Source organism: Orbicella franksi, chromosome 12, assembly GCF_964199315.1.
Source record: "Orbicella franksi chromosome 12, jaOrbFran1.1, whole genome shotgun sequence".
Classification (NCBI taxonomy): domain Eukaryota; kingdom Metazoa; phylum Cnidaria; class Anthozoa; order Scleractinia; family Merulinidae; genus Orbicella; species Orbicella franksi.
Genome location: NC_138156.1, coordinates 7,243,426 through 7,265,893, shown reverse-complemented (window position 1 = coordinate 7,265,893; position 22,468 = coordinate 7,243,426). Strand labels below are relative to the sequence as shown.

Sequence of the window (22,468 nt, the reverse complement as noted above, 5' to 3'; positions counted from 1 at the left end):
ATATTTTTGTTCGCTGAGAGCAAAACGCTGCACGTGCAATATCCTTCGTTTAGATCATAAACAGGAGACAGAAAAAGTCACTGAGGTGTTACGATTAAGAACTAATCCGCGGATAAGCTTATCATCAAGATCGATCTAGAAAAGAGAGAAGGCTCGTTTGCGCCGAGGGGGGTATTACCTCCATTAAAAAAAATTGCCACCCCACCCCTGACATTCAACTATACCCAGGTCCACTTCAAACGGATTCCTGCGCCATCACGCAATTGAGTCGTTATCATAGCTTACCATGTCTTTGACGTACTCCTTGAACAAATCATAACCACTATGCACTAACACCTGATCATTTAATAGATGGGGGGTTATAAGATATTCGTAGCCTAAACCACCGTACAGTTTAACCTCTGCTTAGTTCTAGTAGTGATTTGAAGAGCAGTATCAAACAGACCTAACGGGGTTGCAAAAAATTCTGAACCAGTACCTTGCGTTACCGTAAGATATTTTTCAAGTACAGTAGAATAACTTTATTTCTGCAACAATTTTCACCGTGTTACCGCTAGACCTCCGCAACATTGCCGATGTTGCGGAGGGCTAGCGACCGGGCAACTGTGGGTATAGGAACATGTTGGGCCCGCCCCTTCCTTGGTGGTTTTTAAACTCTTGGTGCTTTTGCTACTGCAAAATATGAGACAATATCGCAGTTTTCTCTTTCTCCAGGTTTCCGAAATCTCCAGGATTCTACTTCCCCAACTCTCCTCTCCTGCATTGCGTTAAGTCAGTTTCCGCCCACTTCACTCCCTGGTTTTCGTCTTCCGTCTCCTTCCTCATTAATCATCCATTTCCTATCCGTTTGGCTATCCGGTCTCGAACCCAAGAGATGAAGTGCCTTTCAACTTAAACAGTAAATTACTCGATATACAGTTTGCGTTTAGCCATGGATCAAAATGACCACTGAAATTAAAACTGTAATATCCTATTTACCGATACAGTTATCCTGTCCGCGTACGTTCAGCAATAATGGCAGCCGAATGTTATGCAAACTGGTCCTCTTGAAAAACGCTGATATCAGAATCTACGACAAACGTTCTTTTGGAGATGATTCCAAAGGTTTTTTTCTCGGCAGGACCTAATGGCTGTTTTACTAAGAGATAAGCTGTGTATCAGGGAATTTTTATCAAAAGCATTGTTTCTTCTGACACATTTTTTGTTCAGTTCCAAAGAAAACCATTCTTGTTCCTGCGCCTATTGAAAACACCCCTCTACAAGTTTCATAAGGTATTTTGAACTGAATCCTTAGTTCCATTGTCAAAGCTTGCCATTATACCAACGTTGTGTGTGCACCAACTAATCTACTCCCTTAGTTTCTCTTAGCAGACTAAGGGGGTCCTACCGAACAGTCCTGGAAAAGTCCCCCCTTCCCTCTCGACATTATCAATCATGTTCTGACTGGACAGATTCGCGCGCGTGCTTGTTTACGTGCGAGTAAGCATGTTGTTGTGAGCCTGGAATAAAATTCTGATGAATCAACGGCACGTCAAGTGATAGCTGTTCGAGAACAAGTTATTTCCTTCCCTTTTCTATCATACCTCTTATCATTACGAGTAAAGATTGTTGAGATTTCGCTGATATTTCTGCTGACAGATTTATATAATGTCGTGCGTTAAGCGTCAATGTTCCTCGGTCGGGGTCAAAAAGGCTCCCGGGCTGTGATGATCGATGATCGTTTTTGCCGTATATTTATAAGTGCTGCTTTCTATTATTGTTGTACAAAACATTAAGTGTCTTAATTTTCGGTCTTATAACCTTGATTTTGTTTTGGTTGCATAGACCACTTATTAAGGCACACCAAGCATGTTTTTGAGTTATTTCGTTTATGCGTTGTTGCATTCCTTCGTTCATTTGATACTGCTCAGTCCCTCGCGTTATAAAAATAGGAAACGGCAAAAATTCCCTTAGCATTCCAAGGGTTCGTCTAACCTCGCCGTGTCTCATTTTGGGACATGTTAAGCGCCAAAACAAACACACCTACTTGAAAACTAACGGATTACAGCGCATTTTGTCGAGTTAAGTGTGATAATATCTTTGTGGAAAACGGATTTCATCCACAGCGCCTCATTTACACCTGGTCTACAACAAGTTGACTGACACAAAGCGGCTAATGTGAGCAGCATGTGGACCCGCTGTGCCTTCCTGGATGGGGTTACGACCTCAAGCAATAAAACCCTAGCTTTTAATAGAGCACATGCATTAACAACCTTTCGTTCATCAATCCACTCCAAAATCCGCACCTGATGTGTCCTAGTACTTCACTGATCCTCAATTGTAGCGTTCATCTCAGATAAGCGCATCACTTTTGCGCGTGCATGGTCGCGAAGACCGACTTCGAATGAAAAGATCGTTTTCCAGCCTGCAAAATTCTATACTCCGCTATTGACAATGTGCCGTCAATTAACTAATTAATGGTCAAGGGATATGTTCCAGCCCTTGGCACGAATTTTAAGTTGCACGTATGCGGATTGGGCCATCTAGCACAAGAACATCACTAGAGAACACATCATCAAGCGACGCAAATCAGCAGTCAAATCTAGGCAGCCAAACTCGACCTTTTATCGGATATTAACTCCGTGTTATGGACAGTTCTGGATTTCTGTCTCCTAAGGCGAACGCTTTTTCTATTGCACACTTGATCGACAGAGCACAACTCGCGGACTTAGCATTTTTGCGCCAGAATCCGAACTACCACTGGAACTCGCAAATACTGCTTCGCGAAATGGAAGGTAAATTACTATGCGCGTGTAGAGTTGCGTTGCTCCCACATCACGCGCGCCATCAATCATTGCACCCGGAAAGCGTTCCTGTGGTTTTTCCTGAGGGTTCATTATCGTCTGTGCTTTTAACTTCTATTTCAGAGCGCCTCATGAACGTAGGAACAGGGAAGAGAGCGCCCATGAGAGGGGTAAATAACCAGCAGCTAATGCCGGAGGAGTCGGACGAAGAAAGCGACGCAGGTAACTCCCCTGCCTCGAGTCCTCCGCCAGTCCAATCTTCTTGCTCGCAAGCCGCCGCGTCAAGGTCATTATGCAACGGACTGATAAATGCACGAGTAGACTTGGAAATGAAGAGCTTGTGGGAGGAATTTCACTCACTGGGAACAGAGATGATTGTGACAAAAGCGGGAAGGTACTTTTTGAAACAAGTACTCCTTTAGTTAAAGCTGCTTTAGGGTTGGCCTTTTCGCTTCTTAGCTTAGCTCCACGTCGCTGTATCTTTGCCCTATCAAGGTTTAATCTACTAAATGTGGGCTTATTTAGTTATCATAAGATTTCTATTTTGTTTAATAATAGATACAGTGGTTTTTCATATCAGATTTCAAATTATGGTTTCCGTGATTTCGATGGAAGAATCGCATCCTCTCCCTACAACCGCAACCGAGAAATATCTTGTCTACAAACTTCAGGAGACATGCACAGGAAATCGAAAGCTCGAAGACAAAGTACCTGTGCTTAAAACGTCTTTCGATGTGAAAGAATAGATAGGGTGGCAATAAGTTTAGAGTCTCAATCTATATTTCTTGATTCTTGTTTATCTTTCATCGCAAATGAAGTTCTAGCGATGGTAGATGATTGTCCCATTGTCGCTCCATGGTGACAAACGACGGTAGACTGTATCCATGAAAGATTGATTATGATGAAAAGAGACCAGGGTGTAATTACGACATCTAAACACGAAACGGAACGAGCAATAAGTCGCTCGTTGACTGATGGCTCGGAGAAATTACACGAGAACAATAAAGCAATAAAAACACTGTTGAGGAAAGCGTAGGTGAAAATGAGAGATGAATTTAATCTGAAACATTAGCTGTGTGAGCTCTCCATTCTTCGTCTTAACTCTCAAACACGCGGAGAACAAAATGATCGCGCGCGGCAATTTTTTTTCCTCTCGCGTTTTAAGCTTTTCGATCGCTCAGTGACCCATGTCAAACTGAAACAAGAGAATTTTACACTTTTCTGAGTTTGTAAGCTCTTGAAGTAGGAGTGCTTCTAAAAAAGACGATACCTCTGACCTTAGGTGATAAGATTATTTCGTATGATACAACTTTGGTTTAAGAGACTTCAGAGACCGTACCAAGCAAGACTTAAAAAGTAAGGGCCATAAACAGACCCAAACCAAATGTCTTTCTGTTAATTTAAATGGAGGGGTTTTAGCCACACGTTAACAAACATAAGGTACAATACGTTGATTGAAACCTAAAACAACCTCGTAATTAAGTTGAAAAAGAATCCTTTAGTTGCATTCTTATGCTTCCTCGGGGCAGAGTTTCAGTATCGTTTGAAGCGAATGACGTCAAATTAATTAACTTTAAAAGAGTTATCCTGCATAGCTAGCTTGAGAATTGAGACCATTTGCTATGTTCTTAGGTTTCGTCCCCTCACATGAGATCATCTTATGTGCATCAATGGAAATTAGTAATTGAACTTAAAAAGGTCGATTTTTTTGTTCACCTTCAAATCTTTTTTAAAAAATCATTTCCTTTTTGTTTGTTTCAATTGCTAATGTTTGTCATGATCTTGCAGTACTGTTTCTCGTTTTGAGACACAGACCTTGTGAAACTTTCCTTGTCTCTATCTCTTAATTTCTTTTTGCACATAAATTAGGCTTATTCAGAGTACTGTACGTACATGAACGAATGAATGGTTAATGCACCTATTCACGTATATATCTCTTTTTTCTCCTCAGTGTTGCTTTGACTAAATTTTCTTTTAATTAGAGGAATTTCATTGAAGCTCGCAGTACTTGACACTACTTAACGTTTTGCTCGTCCTCCTTGCTGAGTCAGAACTAAATTGAAACCAGACTTATAACCATGTGGTTCCACCTCATTAGCCTGTAGATCTGATGAAATCTTAATATTACAATGGGACTAACGTGGCATGAACACTCAAATGCATATAGTCTATCAGAAATATAATTTACTCCAACTCTTAAAAACGATTCTATTCTGACCTCGAGCTACACTACAGTGTAATCTGGATGAGCTGACTCTGAGTTCTTGGGCTGGTAAAAGTCTAATTTCTTCTAACGGTACCGATACATTGTCAAGCAGACTAGAATGGAGAATAAAGAAAATCATTCACTTGCTCACAGCAGTATTGTCCTGGTCATGTACCTCTTTCTCTGTTCACTTTTTATCTTCCACATGAAAGACATGCACTGAACCAGTAAACGTAAGGACATTCTGTGCTTTGAAGCAAGAGATCAGAGCTTTGTAAACATTGCATTGGCTGAAATTTAAGACCAGTCAGTACTATGTCGATGACTCAGCCTTAAAAACGTTGACGATTTACATTTTTTGTTGTGGTTTATGTTAGTCTCTTTGTTAGGTAGGATTTCTTCTAGTCGTTCATGTGTCCATTTTCTGTTAAACAATAGACAAGATTAATGATTATCAGAAGAGAACCACCATAAGAGATTTGCATCATCACTGTCTGTCTTTAAGCATGGTCTCTCCACATTAAACCTCTTCGTAATGAATTAATTGTCTTATCTTGTCCTTCCAGGTAGCCATTTATTTTATTTTTAACGTTTTACAGTTTGTAATTGCATAGTTGTTAGCATACCCTTAGTTATTCAAGTCTTGTGAGGAAGCTTGAGGACCCTTCTGTTGCTGAGCCACGTTTAATGAAGGTGGCTTCCTCAATAAAGATTTCCTGTCGTTGTTAATAAGAGACATACTTCATTTAATCAGTACATATTCCCTTTCAATCGAATTTAGCACCAAATTGCATTTCATGAAGTACCTTGATGAACATAGAACTCCACTTGAAGGTGCTGCTTAAAAGCCTTCAGTGGAATAGCTACCACCATGTAATGTTTTATCCTAAGACGTAAAAACTGGACGCACCTTATTCAGGAAACAATGCTTTTGACATGAAAGTGCTGCTAAGTAGCTTTCATTCAGTAAATCAGTGTTCACACGGAGCAGCACAAAAGAGATCTGCATAGTTGGGCGCATAATAGTCATTCACTTTCATCCCCAACCTAAAATGTTGAATCACTTTGTTTAGCACCATATCAAAGAATTGCTCAAAATATATTTCGAATGGTCACACACTTCACAGATTTTAAAGTTAGGACTACCTGATACTGCATAATAAACAGTACCAAATGAAAGTACTTCTCGAAAGTTGTCAACTGAATGGTCTCACACTTGGTCTATGGTTTCATCTGAAAACTGAGACTGAAAAGTTAGAACCATCTTGCACAGTATATGCGACAGTACCTCATGAAAGGACTGCTAAATAGCTTTCATTTGAATGGTTACACACTAGGGTTTCTTCACATTTAAAAGTTAAGACCACCTTCTTCAGTATAATAAACAGTGTCACACAAAAGTACTGACCATTTGAATGGTCACACACAAGGGATTCATCTACAGACTTTAAAAGTTAGAACCATCCTCTATACCATGATAAATAGTACCACATGAAAGTATTGAACAAAGGTTGTCATTCGAGTCAGTCATCAGGATAATTGTCAATTTATCGGCTGGAATTTATGTAGATGAATATATCGAAATTCACTTCTTTGTCAGTAAAGTTGACTTTTTTCTGTAGTAAAAAGCACGTCTTGAGAGGATATTAAAACTCACTAACTGCCTTCAAACTACTTTAATTCTCTATAGACGCATGTTTCCTACTTTCCAAGTACGCTTACAAGGATTGGACCCCTCGTCCAAGTACATCCTAATGATGGACTTTGTTCCTGTGGACGACAAACGTTATCGCTATGCGTTTCACAGCTCCAAGTGGCTGGTAGCAGGAAAAGCAGACTCCAGTGTACCCGGGAGAGTACACATTCACCCTGACTCACCCTGTACTGGACAGCAATGGATGAAACAAATCGTGTCTTTTGACAAACTCAAACTGACCAACAACCTCATGGACGACAACGGACATGTGAGCCATTTCCTTTATGAAATACCGTAAATCGCCGCTTATAAGCCCTCCCGGTTTCTTTAAACCAAAACAACTATCCGGTTAAAAGTCTCTACAGCTTTCCTTGTTTTGAATTCGTTTTATTATGATGTTTTAAAGCTTAATTAAAAACCAGTAAATGAAAGACCTATTTCGATCAACACAGCTATAGTTCGTTTCAAAACAGTTTCGTTATTCCAGTTACAAGCCCCCTTGGATATAAGCCCCTCCGTTTATAAGCCCATCCTAAACCCCTTACGAGGATGTATAACCCCAGAGCGTATAAACGGCAGTTTACGGTATACTATTATGTGAAAAAAATGCACGAATGAGATGAGGCTTAAACAGCTATCAGTGATAGCAAAAAAAAAAAAAATCCTTTTCCAATTTGATGAAGAAGTAAAAGCTGTGGTCCCATGTTTAAAAAAAGGCGCGAATTTTGCGGTCTACGCCATCATATCCCTATCTTCTGATTGGCTAATATCCATGAACACGTGTTTTATAATAATGTTCTTCCTGTCAGGAAAGAAAAATGGTGCTCGATAGCTATTACCTGAATAGCTTCACGTACGCGCTAAGTACTAGTTCATGTTGTTTATTTAATTCTTATGACTGAATTCCCAAGAAAAAATATACTCGGAAATGGTTAGAACATTAATTATGATATTAATTAATTTTTGCTGTACTGTGAACCACGTTTCAAGAAATTGCATGCAGAACTACATTTTTCGACTTGTTATTCTAAACCTTGGTGGGCCGAAATCTTTTCTCGTCACTTAGAGTCTTAAGGTCTAAAATTTCAGGATGTGCTTTGTTTTTGTTTTTACGAATTAGGTGCGGAAATTCTTGTTACTTACCTACAATCCAAACACTTAATTTGATTTTATAATCCCTTTCCAGCACCCTGGGCGGCACTGGTTTAGTTAGACGAGATCCCATGGCGGTTTAACCGAAAATTTACGTGATTTTGATCAACAAAAAGACAATGAATATCTTGACGAGTTGGTTCAACTTTGATTTTTTCCACCTTGAATTAAAAATAGTGATCGTTAAAACAAACCACTTGGCATTCCATTAACCTTTACATCAATAATCTTCTCGCAAAACCCAAATAACTTGTCCCTGTACGAAGATATACTATAAACATTTGAGTATCTCTCTTATGGAAACATCCTTTATTTTCGCGCCAGTTAAGGTCTTCGTTTGACCCAGCTTATACCAAAGAAGGCAATAATCGCGGTTTTTTTCCTTAGCTGTTGTTATTATTGGCAACAACTAAACAAAAAAATTTTCGTTGACCACTGACTTCAACTTGGGGGACATAATCCCTGATTATTACACTTCGCTTACGTTTTAAGAGAAGACAGCTCCGGAAAATTTTCTAGGAAGCAATTTTGATTGACTGTCTGCACGGATTATAAGTTTGCCAAGAAAAAAGTGGATCTTTCGGCACTCAAATTATCGTAGATTTGGGTTCATAAAATGAGATGATGGCTAACCGCGAGATGTAATGAACCGACGAGTTTGTTTTGTTTTCACTATCAGAAGGAGAAAAAAGACTGTCTATTGATTTAACAACCTTTGATTATTTCATTAGCTTTGGCTCGGAACACGTCACGTTGATACGTGGTGCTACTTAATTAGCAACGTCAGCAAACACGCAGGAAAGATGACATTTCTATGGCTATCGAGAAAAATGATCGCACAACCCTGTCATTCTAATCTCTCCACAGAGCGCATACCGAGAAAATACAAGTTGCTCGTGGAATATTCCATGGTATCCCACGAGAAAGTATTGTACAACTAGTATTTACAAACTCTATAACTTTGCATGGAATCAGAGTCACTGCATAGTGCTTATCGAATTACAGAACCTTCCCGAGCGATCACTTCTCGCGCGGTAGCAACCCACATGTGAAAAGCTTTAAGTTTTCTTCAAACCTGAAATATAAAACCCTCTTAATTTGAGTATTACTTAAGCTCGGCAATATGAACTGGTCGCCTACTTGAAGCTCGCTAGTGTCCTTTCAAAGTTCAGAGTTATGCTTGTTTCCCACACTTGACACAAGTGACATGTTTTCACGCACTTGCATTAAGCTTGGATAAGGTGGCTACGCCCGCCGTACGAACTGCAGTCAAAACCGAGCTGTCCTAAACGACACGATAATCTTTTTCTTCGTCGGTAGCTAACAAACGTAATGTTGATTTGGCCTCTTCTAATACTTAAATTGCGAATTCTAGGTTTAATTTGACGAGGTAGAACGTATTTTGGTCATAATAACACAACTATCATCCTACCTGGCGACACTCGACGAACTACGAGCGAGTTGCCGAAATCGAGCGACCCAATTTTGGCGCCAAATTAAAATTTTGCAAATGTAAATGTTTCATATTTTTCACTTTTTACAATCTGATACGGTTTTCTGAATTCTAAATTACTTTTCGTGAATATTCAATGCCGTCTCCAGTGAGAAAAGTTGCCCGACTTTAACGTCTTTCTTCTTGCAACATGCATTGACGTAAAGACAGCACAATTTTTCCCACCTGCTGAATTCTTATTGGTCAATTCAAATTTCAGGCGCACCAGTCGTATGTAAAGTACACCAGTTTAAAATATTTTCCCGCGCTTGGCACAGGCTATGTGTCTTTAATTCGAGTTCTGATTGGTCCACGAAACGTTTTCACAGTAACGATTGGTTCTTGTTTGTCTGACAGATTATCCTCAACTCAATGCACAAGTACCAGCCTCGATTCCACGTGATTCTCGACGAATCAGAGAAAGGAAGCTCTAGAGCAAATCTCCATGAAATGAACAAGGATCACCTGCGCACCTTCATCTTTGCTGAAACGCAGTTCATGGCCGTCACAGCTTATCAGAACCACATGGTATGTGTTGCACAATGAATGTGTTTTGTTTGGTCAGCATACGAACTCTCATTCCTCGTATTCATGCATTTTTCTATTTCACTTTACGAGAATTTTATTCCACATCAAGACAGTTTGCTTGGTAATGCTCATGACCATTATGCACCTTTTGTATATTGATATTGTCTTGGAGAAATTTGAAGTTCATCATTGGAGGTCTTACAACTTGACCCTTTAAACAAATTTTCATTATTGGCCTTCCTTTTTTGCACGAATCTCTAGTTGAGAGAACTACTATCGTAGATTATAGCTTGGATTCAAAGATCTCGGTTTTTCAGCAATTACATCTTTCAATTCTGCTCGTGAAAAAAACTGAACTCGTTTTTACTCATATTCAAAGATGGCGGATTTTAACTATCATGTAGGTACCTCATGTATGCTTTAATGAACTATCCTCGTCCCATCTACATTGTAGTCATGTTCTTTGTCGATGTTGATACCATCACAGCATTTAGACAATACATCTTTAGATCAAAGCAACAAACAAAACTCTCTTCGAAATTAAACTTGGCATGGACACCCGGATGAACATTTTATTAACTGCAATCCGGGTAACTTCTCTTGGGGCACGAATAGAAATGAAGGTCGGCAAAATTCCACCTTTCCGCTTCTCTTCCCTTTGGTGTACTGGGGGCGAGTTGACGGGTCGTTTTCATCACAATCAGCATTTCGTGGTGGAGGAAGAATACTGAAAGAATCTGTGTAACAACATTTTCAAGCCCTCTTTGAGTACAAAGCTATGACTTTATAGCTGGTTTTCACATGACGTCACCAAAATTCGAACTACAAAACTATTGATCTTCCTGAGATTATACTTAAATGATGTATAAGAGCAGCTGAAAACTAATATTCATACAAATCTTCGCTCCGAATGGGTTCTTGGTTTTGTGATACACTACGCTTGAATTTCTAAGCTTTTACGTGACGCGGCATTTACATGACGGCCTAGAGAGCTGTCATGATGGTTAAAAAAGTGACTTATTTCGGGGAACTTGGCTATCTGAACAGTTCATGACTTAGAAAAAATATTATTTTAATGTTTTAGAGTTCCTTGAGGGACAAATTCACGCTTTTGTAGCAAAACTCAGTGACAGATGTTTCTGTTGGTTTCCGGCCGCCATGTTGGTGCCCATACGGATGGGCACCAGCATGGCGTCTGCATACAAATCTCTATAAATTTGGGTAAAAAATTTCTCCGCATATCTCGCATAAGAAAAATTGCTGTGACCAGAATTTTGGCGAGAGTCTTTGTATATTTACCTTCTTTCATTTCCCAGATTCTGGACTTTATCTATTGACCGGTTTTGATTTTGATTTTGATCTATTTTGAATTGCGTGACACTGAAAACCAGCAATTGGCCAAGTGTATTTTGCGCGAGTAATCGTCCAGAAAAGTATTAAGAAGTTCGTCTTTGAATTCTGTTTAAACTGAGTTCAAAGTTTAATAGAAGGCCAAATATTTTTTGTGATGTTCAAATCTATTTTTTTAAGTCGTCCAACAAAAGACAAAATGGTAGTTTACAAAATTACAAGAGTAGAGAAGGTTGAAAAGGCATTTTGCGCCATGTTTGAACATTATAAAAAAGGGCGGGAAAAACTGCACACTGTTCTATTGGGGAACGTCATACCTCCAGAGGCCTGGAGTCGATTTGTAACAAATGTCCACAACGTTAACCTCCACTACATTGACCAAGGTGAAAGAAGACGGAGTAGATGTTTATCAGTAATCAGTTCAAGCAGCATAGGTGTGATATGACATTCTCGAAGGTGTCTAGATAACCCTGCTTAGTTTGTTTGCCAGCGTCGTCGCCGGTTCTTGTGACTGAGGCCGGTTTTCTTGTTAAGCCATATTCAATAATGTGGACCGTTCATTTCCAGCTCAAAGATAAAGCATTTGAAACCAATTATAAAGATTACGCATATAAAGATTGCATCGACAGGTCAATATGAGTCACTGCCAAGCATAGGTTATAGTTCTATTCTTATTTGATGACAACTTCGATAGACGTTTTTCAGCGTGTATCAGAATTCTAACTTGGATTTAAGGCTTGAGGGCGTAAAACAACTGAAATCAATTAACTGTCTCAATATTATTTATTTTCTAATTTTCATTTAACAGGCCAAGTTTGGTAGTTAGTAAAAACATGTAAAACAAGACTGTAGTAGCTATATGTCCTAATGGGACCTTCGAATATTCTAAATTGATTCACTTTAATGACAATGCCACAATTTGTATGACAGAATTCAAAACTTCTCAAAATGCTCCATTCCGCATGTAATTTCTTCTTGTTACCACCATTAATCTCTTAAGAAATTCTGGGTAAAGAATATTAATTTTGTATGACTGACTGAAGTGCCCGACAGTCATTGTTCACATATAAACAAACTCCATACTTTGAACCCTCGCTAGCGTGAGTGAAAATAAAGAAAAAAAACTTGGCTATAGTCGGTAGCACCTTGTTTGTGTGTTTTGTAATTCAATTTATTGACCGCAGCAAACAATAATTCTATTGAACTAATCGGATTCCAAAGAGATTTTGGTTGGATTAGATGACACTGCACGATAATTTGTAAGGGGTTTTGCTATTTTAGTTCTGTTTATTGGTGTGTTTTGTTGTCTTGACCTGGAATGAAGTGCCTCAAGGCAAAAACGTACTGTGAGAAAATCGGAAACTGGAGTCAAGTAATTGTCCGTCTCGAGTGTAATCCCTGAATGGGGCCGACTGTGACAAGTTATCGAAGCAATTACATTACTTCCAGATCGTATTAAAACAGTTTACTCATTTTAGGAACGATCTGTGTGAATTTAAAGATGGCAGATGTCTCCAAGGGATGCTCTTGCACTGAAATACGGTCCTTTATTTTCACTGCCATCGACGACAGCAAGCGGTTAAGGAATTCTGCTTGATATAACCGATTTACATTTGAGTATTTTTGAGACTAGCTTTCACAGGTACAAGGTGCACTTAATTTAACAAAATGTGCTCAAGAATTTTATTCTTGTGAAAAGCTTAAACCATCACTTATATAAATCTTAATAATGAATAGCAAACCACCTGAATTCCTCCATAATTTCATTATACTATCCACCATACGTAAAAGATAATTTTTATGCTATACATCTGTTCTAAAAAACACTCTAATTAAAGTGTGCTGTAATGCCTACGTGAGAGTTTAAAATACCTAGCATCGTTGTATGACCCACACCCTTCAAATACTCTTTGCCCCTGTTTAATTCGATTATCTTGCATGATTACAACAAGCTATGTGAAATAATACCTCTTAAAAACACAGTTTCTAGTAGCTACTTTAATTAAAGTGTTAGTTTACTTAAAGTGCTACTTGTGCCCAATAAACATAGGCACTTGGCCTTAGCGAGGCAGTATACTTGGTCGGCTAATCCTACTTCAGTTAAGTCCATTATAGCGTCGGAAGAGCTCAATAAAAAATTATTAGAAAAATGTCAAAATGTTGCTTTGTCAGCCGCGACATGTACTTAATTACAAATGAAGTATTTTGATTAAAGGGCAGTAATAGGAAAACCTTGTTTTCATACCGCAAACTCTTGCCGAGTCAAAGACATAAGCCATGCGCAATCAAACCTTTGCAAGGGATATGGAAAGATTCCAAGGTTACTGGCTCGGTAGGGACTTCCATTAGTATGATCAATTGTTCCGACTGAAAATTCAAATGAAACAGTTCTCTGGACAATAAAATTTTCTGGGAAAAAATAATAAAATAATGTACGGTTGTACTATTTTTTGGATTTGGATACTGACTTAGAGATGTAAATTAACCGCCATCGAGCTCAATATAAAATGCTGACGTTTTAAACTTTAAGCCACAACAAACACAAATCTGTTTAACATTATGAAATGTTCTATTTTCAGATAACCCAGCTCAAGATTGCCAGCAACCCTTTTGCTAAAGGCTTCCGGGACTGCGACCCCGATGACTGGTGGGTATTTTCATCGGTCTCGTCCTCAGAACGATCACAAGGCTGGCTAAAAACGAAACAACAATCTCATAAGAAATAACTGTTTTCTCCCCTGATTAGTGTAATGGAAGTCATGAAGCAACTTGACCAAGGAGAAATAGCAGCGACAGCTCGTGCGAGGTTACATGGAGACATGGTAGCTCAGAGAAACGAGGTCCAAGTACCTCGTCCTCAGGCCCCCCGGCCAGTGCCTCCTGCTATGAATCCAGCTTTTTCGTATCCTGGTGAGGAATTTTTCAGAACAAGTCTAACAAAACATCTCGCTTTATTCATTTCATAGTTGTAAAATTACCTTAATCTTCAAACAGAGCGCGAACAAGCCCAAGGGTACTTTACTTAAGATAGCCAGTCATTACGTTCTTTGAATTGGGAATAATAGACCAATTTCGATGTATTAAAGTTCAGCCTAAAACAATAGACCTCAGCACGAGGCTCTGGGGAATAGCTACAGAGTTTGTGGGGTTTATTCTCCAGAGGCTCGTGTTGAGGTGTATTGTTTTAGGCTGAGTTTTAATATATCGAAATTGGTCTATTGAAAAAATACTGACTTTGTTTTGCAACTATAAACCAACGACTTCTGCTAAGAGTTTAACGATTTCTGAATCAGATATGCAGAGAGTTTATTCTAAAATTATCCAACGAATTGTTAATTATTCCCCAGTTGAACACAAGAAGGAGAAGAAGGCGCCGTATAATACCGTCCCCATCTTGCTTAACAATCTTGACGCTTTTTGACTAAAAAGCTGTGGCTAAATCAATTCTAAGAATCGAAATTCGGGCTAGAAAAGTGCTTTGTTTTCCTAGCAATAATACTTACGGATGCTGAAGGGACTTTCCTTATTCTTAATTATATTTCTATCAGGTCCGTATGAAAACAGAGGAACTCCGCTGACCCACGTTCCCAGAAGCCTTCCTAATTCTTCGCCGCCAGGAGGATACCTTCCCATGATGCCCCAAATGATGGGACACGTGGGACCTAGTCCGATGTCGCCGACATCTCCGACCAGCCCTGGATATGGTCAGCGTACTTACCAATCTCTGCGCATGCACAGGGCAATGCCATATCCCACAAGGCAAAGCAGGTCTTCTTCTAGCGATGAAAGTATCCAATAGTAAATGCACTCGTAATTTAAAAATTGGATTGAAACTGGATTTTACGAAGAGAACTTTTCAAAGTAGAAGTTTCTCAGACGATTGTTTTTGTACATATACAAATTTAATAAAGAATTTGTTTTCAATTTAGAATCTTTCTCAATTACTGGGTTGTATTTTTTTTTTCACGTGCGACAAAGTCACTAACTAATCTAAAAGGTAGTAATCAGTTGGAAAGGTATTTAGCTTTTTTAACTCTACATTTCCTCTATTTATTTAAGCTCCTTTTTCAAACTACGCCTTTTGATTTTGTTCTCATTTGGCCTTTAGTATTACTTTAAATACAGTTTGAAATAAAAGCCCAACTATATATATCTGAATGATTTTGTTGTTAATAATAATACCGAGCTTACGAACAGACCCTTTTGAGTCATAGACGACAAAAGGAAATGAAATGCTCTCTATGTGCATTTCTTTGCCGCGTATTTTCGACTTTAGAGTCAAAACGTCAGGTTTTAAACGTTAGAACGCACGAAATATTTCAAGTGGATAACTACGCTTGTAACACCATTGCAACTGTTGAAATGATCGATAATTATCATTGTTCAATAAGGATTCACTGTTTCAGAACGGTTGGTTGAGTTTTTTTCGTGTTCTTTTCAGAAATACCGTTTAGTCTGGCTGACAGGGTAGCGGAACTTGGGTGCAAGGAAACGCGTCCGATTAGAAATGAGCTGCTGACTCAAATTAATAAAGCCCCAGTGTCGTTTGTAAAATGTAACTGACTGGATAGCTCTGCAGGCTTACTTAGTCGACTCGGGCAGTTATCCCGAACTTCAATGAAATTCAAGGTTTTAAGATTTTCGCATACACTTGTTTGTTACAAGCATGAGGCAGTCTCACGATGCTGTTTTAGTTACTCAGCCAGTTCCCAGGATGCTGTGCGCGCTAAGCCAGTAACTGCTTCTGAATGGCCCATCGCCTTTGGACGAGTTTGGACTGGGTCGGACTCGGGATAGAGTGCTTGATAAGTCAGGCGCTTCGTGAACTTTGATTGACGAAACTAATTGAAATAGCGGTTATCACACAAAACAAACGCATACCTACTCTAAACTACACTGGAAAACACAGGGTAAGTCTACTTAAGCTATTTTATTTCAATTTTGCAAACAGAATGAGCCGCTCTTTAGAACGATGTTTCTGTTCCATACATTTCTTTGTAGAAAATCCAGAATAACGAACAGAAATGTCACACAACACCACCTTTTATCACGAGAGTCACGTTTCACACTCTGGCTAATGATCAGTTTAAAGAAAAACTGATTATACGATGGAAGTGAAATAAGAAAAAAAGTAATGCATAGCTAGATCCGAACCACATTCGTTTTATTTGTTTAACCTCTCCAACGCAGAGTAAGACTGGAAAGAGTTGACCGGACTGAAATAAATAGGTACCAGTCTCCTTATTCGGCCGCGCGGTCACCACCTACCACAGAAGCCGGACAGGAACCAGAAAACACCATTCTCTTTTTTCTAATTGCCCATAATTCACCATGTTTGCCCCCCAAATTTTGCATAAACTATTGTTGTGAAATGCTCTTGGGAATATGTAGACCTCCCAAGAAAACTGGAAAAGAGACTATACACTCTAATGGAAAATGGCACGTGCTTCATATCTTTTTGGTTCATTTACGCACGTATATATAGCAATCAATTTCATCAATGAAGGCGTTAAAAAGGCGAAATTTTTTACTCTTTCACGAGCTGCTAACCTGTAGAACAAGCGGTTTAGCGGGATATAGTGCGATCGCGATACACGCACGCGAAGCGCGAGGACGCGCGCGGAGTGCGAGTAAACTGCAAAACTGATTGCGTGCATGTTAGATGTTAGACCGTAATCACAACAGCAAACTGTCTATCGTTTATTTTTACACCTATGTTCCAGTCTCGTTTAGCCTTTCATCTCTCTTTTCTTTCAATCTCGTCATGAGTTTCTTCGTATTCTCGGTTCGTTCCCCTTCCTCCATTCCGTCCCAGTCGTCGGCTTCAAGTTCCCGACCAAATAGTTCAATCTCGGCGTCTTTGTACTCTTGAGAATTTGTATCTAAAGAGTCTCTAGTCTTTGCGTCAAGGTTTCTTCGCTGTTCCTCTGGGCCGTGAGCCACTGTAACAAAGCAAATTCAGATTTCAATGCAAACTCAATGACTGTCGCGGGATCCAACGGGATGACGCATGCGGGTTGTCCTAGTCCGCGTGTGCGGTTTCATTGCGCGGTTATATTGCGCCACAGGAGGTTAAAAAACGCAAGCCTGACAATTTTTATAAATGGATAATGCGTAAAACACCATCAACATTATTTTTATACACACGTAGTTTTCAGCCTCAAACCGTACTTGGACATTTGTGTGTCCTTTCAACTACTCAATACTCGGTACTTTTGCTTTATGTCAAAAGAAAAGTCCCCTCATTTTCTCTTGTTTATGTTTATAGATGTTTTCAGTCAGCAGTAGTTTTTTGTCAACTTACGAAAAAAAACCAAGCTTTACAACAATGAACTAAGCATCGACAGGGTTTAATACAAAAGTCATCCAAATAAAGTCTTCAGGAGCAGGCTAATTGTCGGAATAAATTATAAATATTTCACATTTGTCTCTGGTCTTTACGTCTGAAATTTTTAGGACTTATTTTCGAAGAGACGAGAGAAATATTCAAAGGATTTCACCAGGGTTAGGATTTAACGAAAAGAGCTCTTACCCATATCAACGCTCTGTAGTGTTGCTCCCAACAAAGACCGTACCAGGTCCTCAGCCTGTTGGCGCGAACTTCCCGGAGGATGAGGACTAGGTTGAGCTGGAGTCGGCACCACGGAGGGTACACCAGAAGAGGGTGCACCAGAGGAATGTACACTTGGACTGGGCGCTGGCGTGCCGTGCAGTCTAGCGAGTTCAGCCTGCAAACGAGCTATCTCTTCATCCTTCTGTTTTTCAGCCGACGCTCGCTCGCGTCGTTCGCGGTCCAGCTGTTTCTCGAGCGCTACAATCTCTTCCCTCTCTCGTTGTTTCTCCGTTTGAAACTCTCGTCTCATCTTCTGTTCGCGGAGTCGCCGCTGCTCCTCCTCTTCTCGTTTCCTTCTCGCTTCTTCTCGTCTTTGTTCCATGAGAAATCTTCGTCGTTCTTCCTCTCTTTCTTCGCGAGTCAGTCTCCGGTCTTCGACTCGCTGTCGGCTGGGAGGCTGTCCTCGGAACCACCATGACCACGGCTGCGCGGACCTGCCAACCGCTAAACATGACAACAAAATAATGATAGAACTCGTATAAAAGTAGATTAATTGTCCTCTTGAAGCTATGCCGTCAGTCTTTGGCACAAGGTTTTCGTCAACCCCTTCGACGTTTCACCGAATACTATAAACTGATCAACAAATGAAAAAATAAACTCCGTGGTATGAGTAAAACAAGATTAATAGCAAAGAAGGCACATCTCGTTCACTTGCCCAGTATAAAACCAAACCAATTACGTCCTAATAAGACTATTCAGCCAATCTCAAACCATAGTAAAACCAAAACCAAAACCAAATTCATTGCCTGATTACTCTCGACACTCATTTAAAAACCGCTCTAAAGAACGTAACGACGAGGAAATAAATCTCATACTTGCGACTGGATCCACGAGAGGTAATTCAGACCCATGAACCTCTTCGGTCACTTGCTTCTGCCAGTCATCCATGAAATGGCGGTCAATCTACAGACATTAATAGAGTAGAACAGGATCAGCGTTGATACCCACAAAACTACCATAGTTTTCTGGAGAGACCAGCATACCCAACAGTTTCAATGGGAAACATTCCAAAAACACAAGCGCCTTGTTTTTAAAAGAGCCATGAAGATAACCAAGAAATTTCCGGTGGTCATTAACCAATCAGAAACCTCTACGATCACTCACGAGAGAACGAAGGCATAACCTTATCTCCCCGCTAGTTGCTGCGACTAGTTAGTAACTATATGTAGGATTCCACGTGGGAATTTTTATTTTAGCTTGCCATCTATGTATGCAAATTAGGACTATTTAAACGCTACGGTTTCCTAACGCGCCAATCTTTTCAACGTTTTCTCAAGCTTCAAGTTAATATTGTTGCGGAATCTATTCTACCTAGCTTCACCGTCATCGCTACAGTCAGGAAACATTTGTAAGTCTTTATATTCTGTCCTGTATTTCTCATATCGCTCGGCTCTTCTTCACATGTATTTTTATTTATTTTTCTAGTCGAACCTCGCTCGCTCTATCTTTCAATTCTCAACGGGCTCCTTGAGTCTCTTCAACAGAGCGTGAGTTCGAAATCTCTAGACGTAGCGTCAACAAGAACTGTAAGCTACACTATATATGCCTCTGTTTCTTCTCAAAGACGAGATTTCCGCATGGCAAAGTTTGGAAAAGTTATCTGTTATTCAGCCTGGACAATGAAACCACAGATTAGTCTTATGATGATGCTCACCGTCCGCTGTCCCCTTAACAAACTTTTAATTCAGTTTTGCCGTCTTTTTGAGATTTTGGGGGTTCTGTTTGAAAAAGAAACGGCCGTAACAACCAAACAGCCAACGTAATAAGCCAATCAGTACTCGTACTGTGACTGGTAACAAAGCGCGCGAAAACGCGCGTAAGCCAAGTAACGGTTAGTTATTACTTTGCTCTTGATTGGTTTAAAAGACTTGAGCTGATTGGTTAGACATTCTGTTCTGGTTAGAGCCTCTGATTGGTTAGACACTGCAATGGTTTTACAAACCAAACCAAATAGACCTACCACTGTTTGAAATTCTCTCATGGTTAGTGCCTTGCTCTTTGCAAGTAAAACTTCCTCAACCTCCTTTGGCTAGTCAGACAGGAAAAAGAAGAGAAATCATGTTAACTTCACGTATTGTTTTATATTGCCTCTCATCGTAGGCACGGAATGCGTGCAAAAAGGCCGTGGGAATAAAATATTGAATTGATTGTGATCTTTCGCTGATAATGAATATTTTTCAATACAAACTTAAGTCTCACATTGTGGCACGTTAGTATGTCCTCTCTCAGCAACATCAACATAGCAGAAGAGAATGTAGCAATACAGTGGAAGGATGAAAGCTTCATGCTCAAAATGTACTGATCCCAAATATAGCACACCACATCAAGAGAGAGAAAACCTGCAATGATAAACATTCGTGATAAATGAAGAGATTTTTAACATTTCAAATTCCTTTGGGTTGCCTCTCTCACAAAAAGTGATCACTTGCAAAAGGTGTTACTCAAAGGTTAGAAGTATATTGGACAGGCTCCAATGATTGAGCATTTATTTAAGAGGAGGTGTCTTATTAAAAGAGTTGGCTTCTTATATGTCCTTTTAAGGTTTCAGCTCAAGGTGGGTAGACCTGTAAGGAAGGTATCTGCTTTAAAGAGTGTTTATTTAGAGAAATGCCTCCTGGAAGGTGTCTGCTTAAGGGAGGAATCCCCTTAAAAAAAATGTGTCTTTTACAAATAGCAGCAAGTAATGATTGAGAATCTAGTTAGGTCTTACCAACAAACATGCATCTTGCATAAGACCTCATGAGAGCTGCCAGACTTTCTGCCAACTGAACTGGTCGACCTGTTCAAATGGACAATTATATGACCTGCTCACTTGATTATGACCATTAGCAAATCAATGTTTTTGTACAACCATAAACTGAACATCCATTGGGCTAACTGAAAGTAATCCATACTTACAGATATTACAGACTTAAGGTAAAGGTCAAGATCATTTAAATGTGTCAAAATTGAGTCAATAGTCTATTCCATCATGCAAATAAGTCTACAACTAGACCATTACTGACCACTGATCAGTCAATACACAATGGCATTCTTGGTAGAAATTATAGGGTGCATTCCATTGGGGTCAGTGATCCATGATCACTCACATCATAGCACATTAAAAGAACCAATGAATTCACTCTAGTCATGGATTCATTACCTACTTTGATGCTGCATGATCTGAGTGATCTTGGATCACTGATCCTGATCCAGATCCCCCCAAAGGTATGCACCCAAAGTCAGTTTGATGTAAATGCATTTTTTTCTCATCAACACCTGGTTTACCTTGTGAAAGTATTCTTTGTATTGTAGATGCAAGTTGTTTATCTTTTGTCTCCAGGATATCAGCCATTTTTATTCCATATTGCTTTTGAGCTGACTGGAATTCCTAAAGATAATATGTCAATAAAAAAAATGGGTTAAATAAAAAACTTCAAGGAAATTTAATACTTTTTATTGACCTGATTTTCAGCAGTCTCTACCAAAGCATATGAGGGACAAATGAGCATCAATTAAAAGAAATCGCTCTGGACAGTACAAATGCAAGACTCAGTGGAAGCAATGGAATGGAAGAGGAGGTCGATGATGAGTACAGGCATCCCACTGCAGGGTGGTACGATGCCTTAATGATTAGTGCACTGGATAGCACTTTCAAGCCCTCGCCAGGGTCATAGTGTTGAACTCTCTCTGGACAAGACACTTAAACTACCTGGGTCCTTCACAGGGCACATGACACAAGACTGTAAAGGAGAACCCGATTTTTCTGACATGGAATTTACCTTCGATCGAGAATCCCTCATCAGTGGAGGTCTGGACTCCATAAAGGTAAAGTACACTTCAATAAAGTCTGCAATTTCCTCAGTATCAACCTCCTTCGCAGCACGGTCTGCTGCCATTACTTTCAGAAAAGGCAAGGCTAACAAGTAGTCTGTATCAACTATTGTTGATGTGCCCTTTATATTTACGTGCCGGTATGATAAGGAAGTTTTCATGATACTGAGAAGGGCTGGGTGAGTAGCGAGCTCATGAAAACTTGTTTCTGAGGACAAAAATGCTTCACACTTCTGGGTTATGGCCGCATCGTGTGATGAAATCGTGTCTCGTTTGCTCCTTGAAACCTTTTCCAAATAGTCTTTGCGAACGATCAAATTCGCCAGAAACATTTTCCACACTGTTTTTCGCAACTCAGTTGGCAGAGGACGGTTTAGACAGGCAAAAAGTTTTGATCTTAAATCAGGCCATCTTCGCAACAAGTTGATGACCGCTTTTGAGGCTCCTTGAAGAAAAAGTTCTGCCTTTGTGTGTGTATTCGATGGATCAATGAGCGTTTGCGTAACGTCTTCGTTGAGATTTCGATCAAGAACTTCTGACACTACCCCTACCAGCTTTTGATACGAAGAGCCGTCACGGACGAGTTTTGCCGCACGATCAAGAAACATGATTTTCTCTGAATCTGTGAGATCGGAGAAGTAAGAAACATGACTCTCGGTAAGTTGTTGTTGTACTGCATCGAACAGCTCTGAAGTCAAATTATTCCACTCGCTGGATTTTACGATATCTTCCTTTGAAAGTAGTAACCAAGAGGGCAACTTTGTTGTTGTTGTTGTAGACGCCATGTTGAATTGACTGGTTGCTCAGGATGTGAGCCAGATGTTTGGTTAGCCAG

At 39.7% G+C, this 22,468-nt stretch overlaps 2 protein-coding genes across 2 annotated transcripts; one reads left to right on the top strand and one right to left on the bottom strand.

The window, feature by feature from the left end:
• The first annotated feature begins 40 nt into the window (after window positions 1-40).
• On the top strand, window positions 41-15,532 carry LOC145464444 (T-box transcription factor TBX5-like). The gene is made up of 7 exons (XM_081448354.1): window positions 41-2,774; window positions 2,907-3,177; window positions 6,680-6,953; window positions 9,687-9,857; window positions 13,787-13,854; window positions 13,954-14,117; window positions 14,756-15,532. The coding sequence occupies exons 1-7, from the start codon at window positions 2,627-2,629 to the stop codon at window positions 15,004-15,006; spliced, it is 1,347 nt and encodes a 448-aa protein (XP_081304480.1). The 5' UTR covers window positions 41-2,626; the 3' UTR covers window positions 15,007-15,532.
• A 4-nt stretch (window positions 15,533-15,536) lies between these two features.
• LOC145464436 (uncharacterized) lies at window positions 15,537-22,467 on the bottom strand. The gene is made up of 8 exons (XM_081448344.1): window positions 21,582-22,467; window positions 21,088-21,190; window positions 20,531-20,599; window positions 20,020-20,159; window positions 19,781-19,849; window positions 18,636-18,723; window positions 17,740-18,264; window positions 15,537-17,149 (listed from the first exon to the last, which is right to left on the bottom strand). The coding sequence occupies exons 1-8, from the start codon at window positions 22,416-22,418 to the stop codon at window positions 16,920-16,922; spliced, it is 2,061 nt and encodes a 686-aa protein (XP_081304470.1). The 5' UTR covers window positions 22,419-22,467; the 3' UTR covers window positions 15,537-16,919.
• Window position 22,468: the final 1 nt, after the last annotated feature.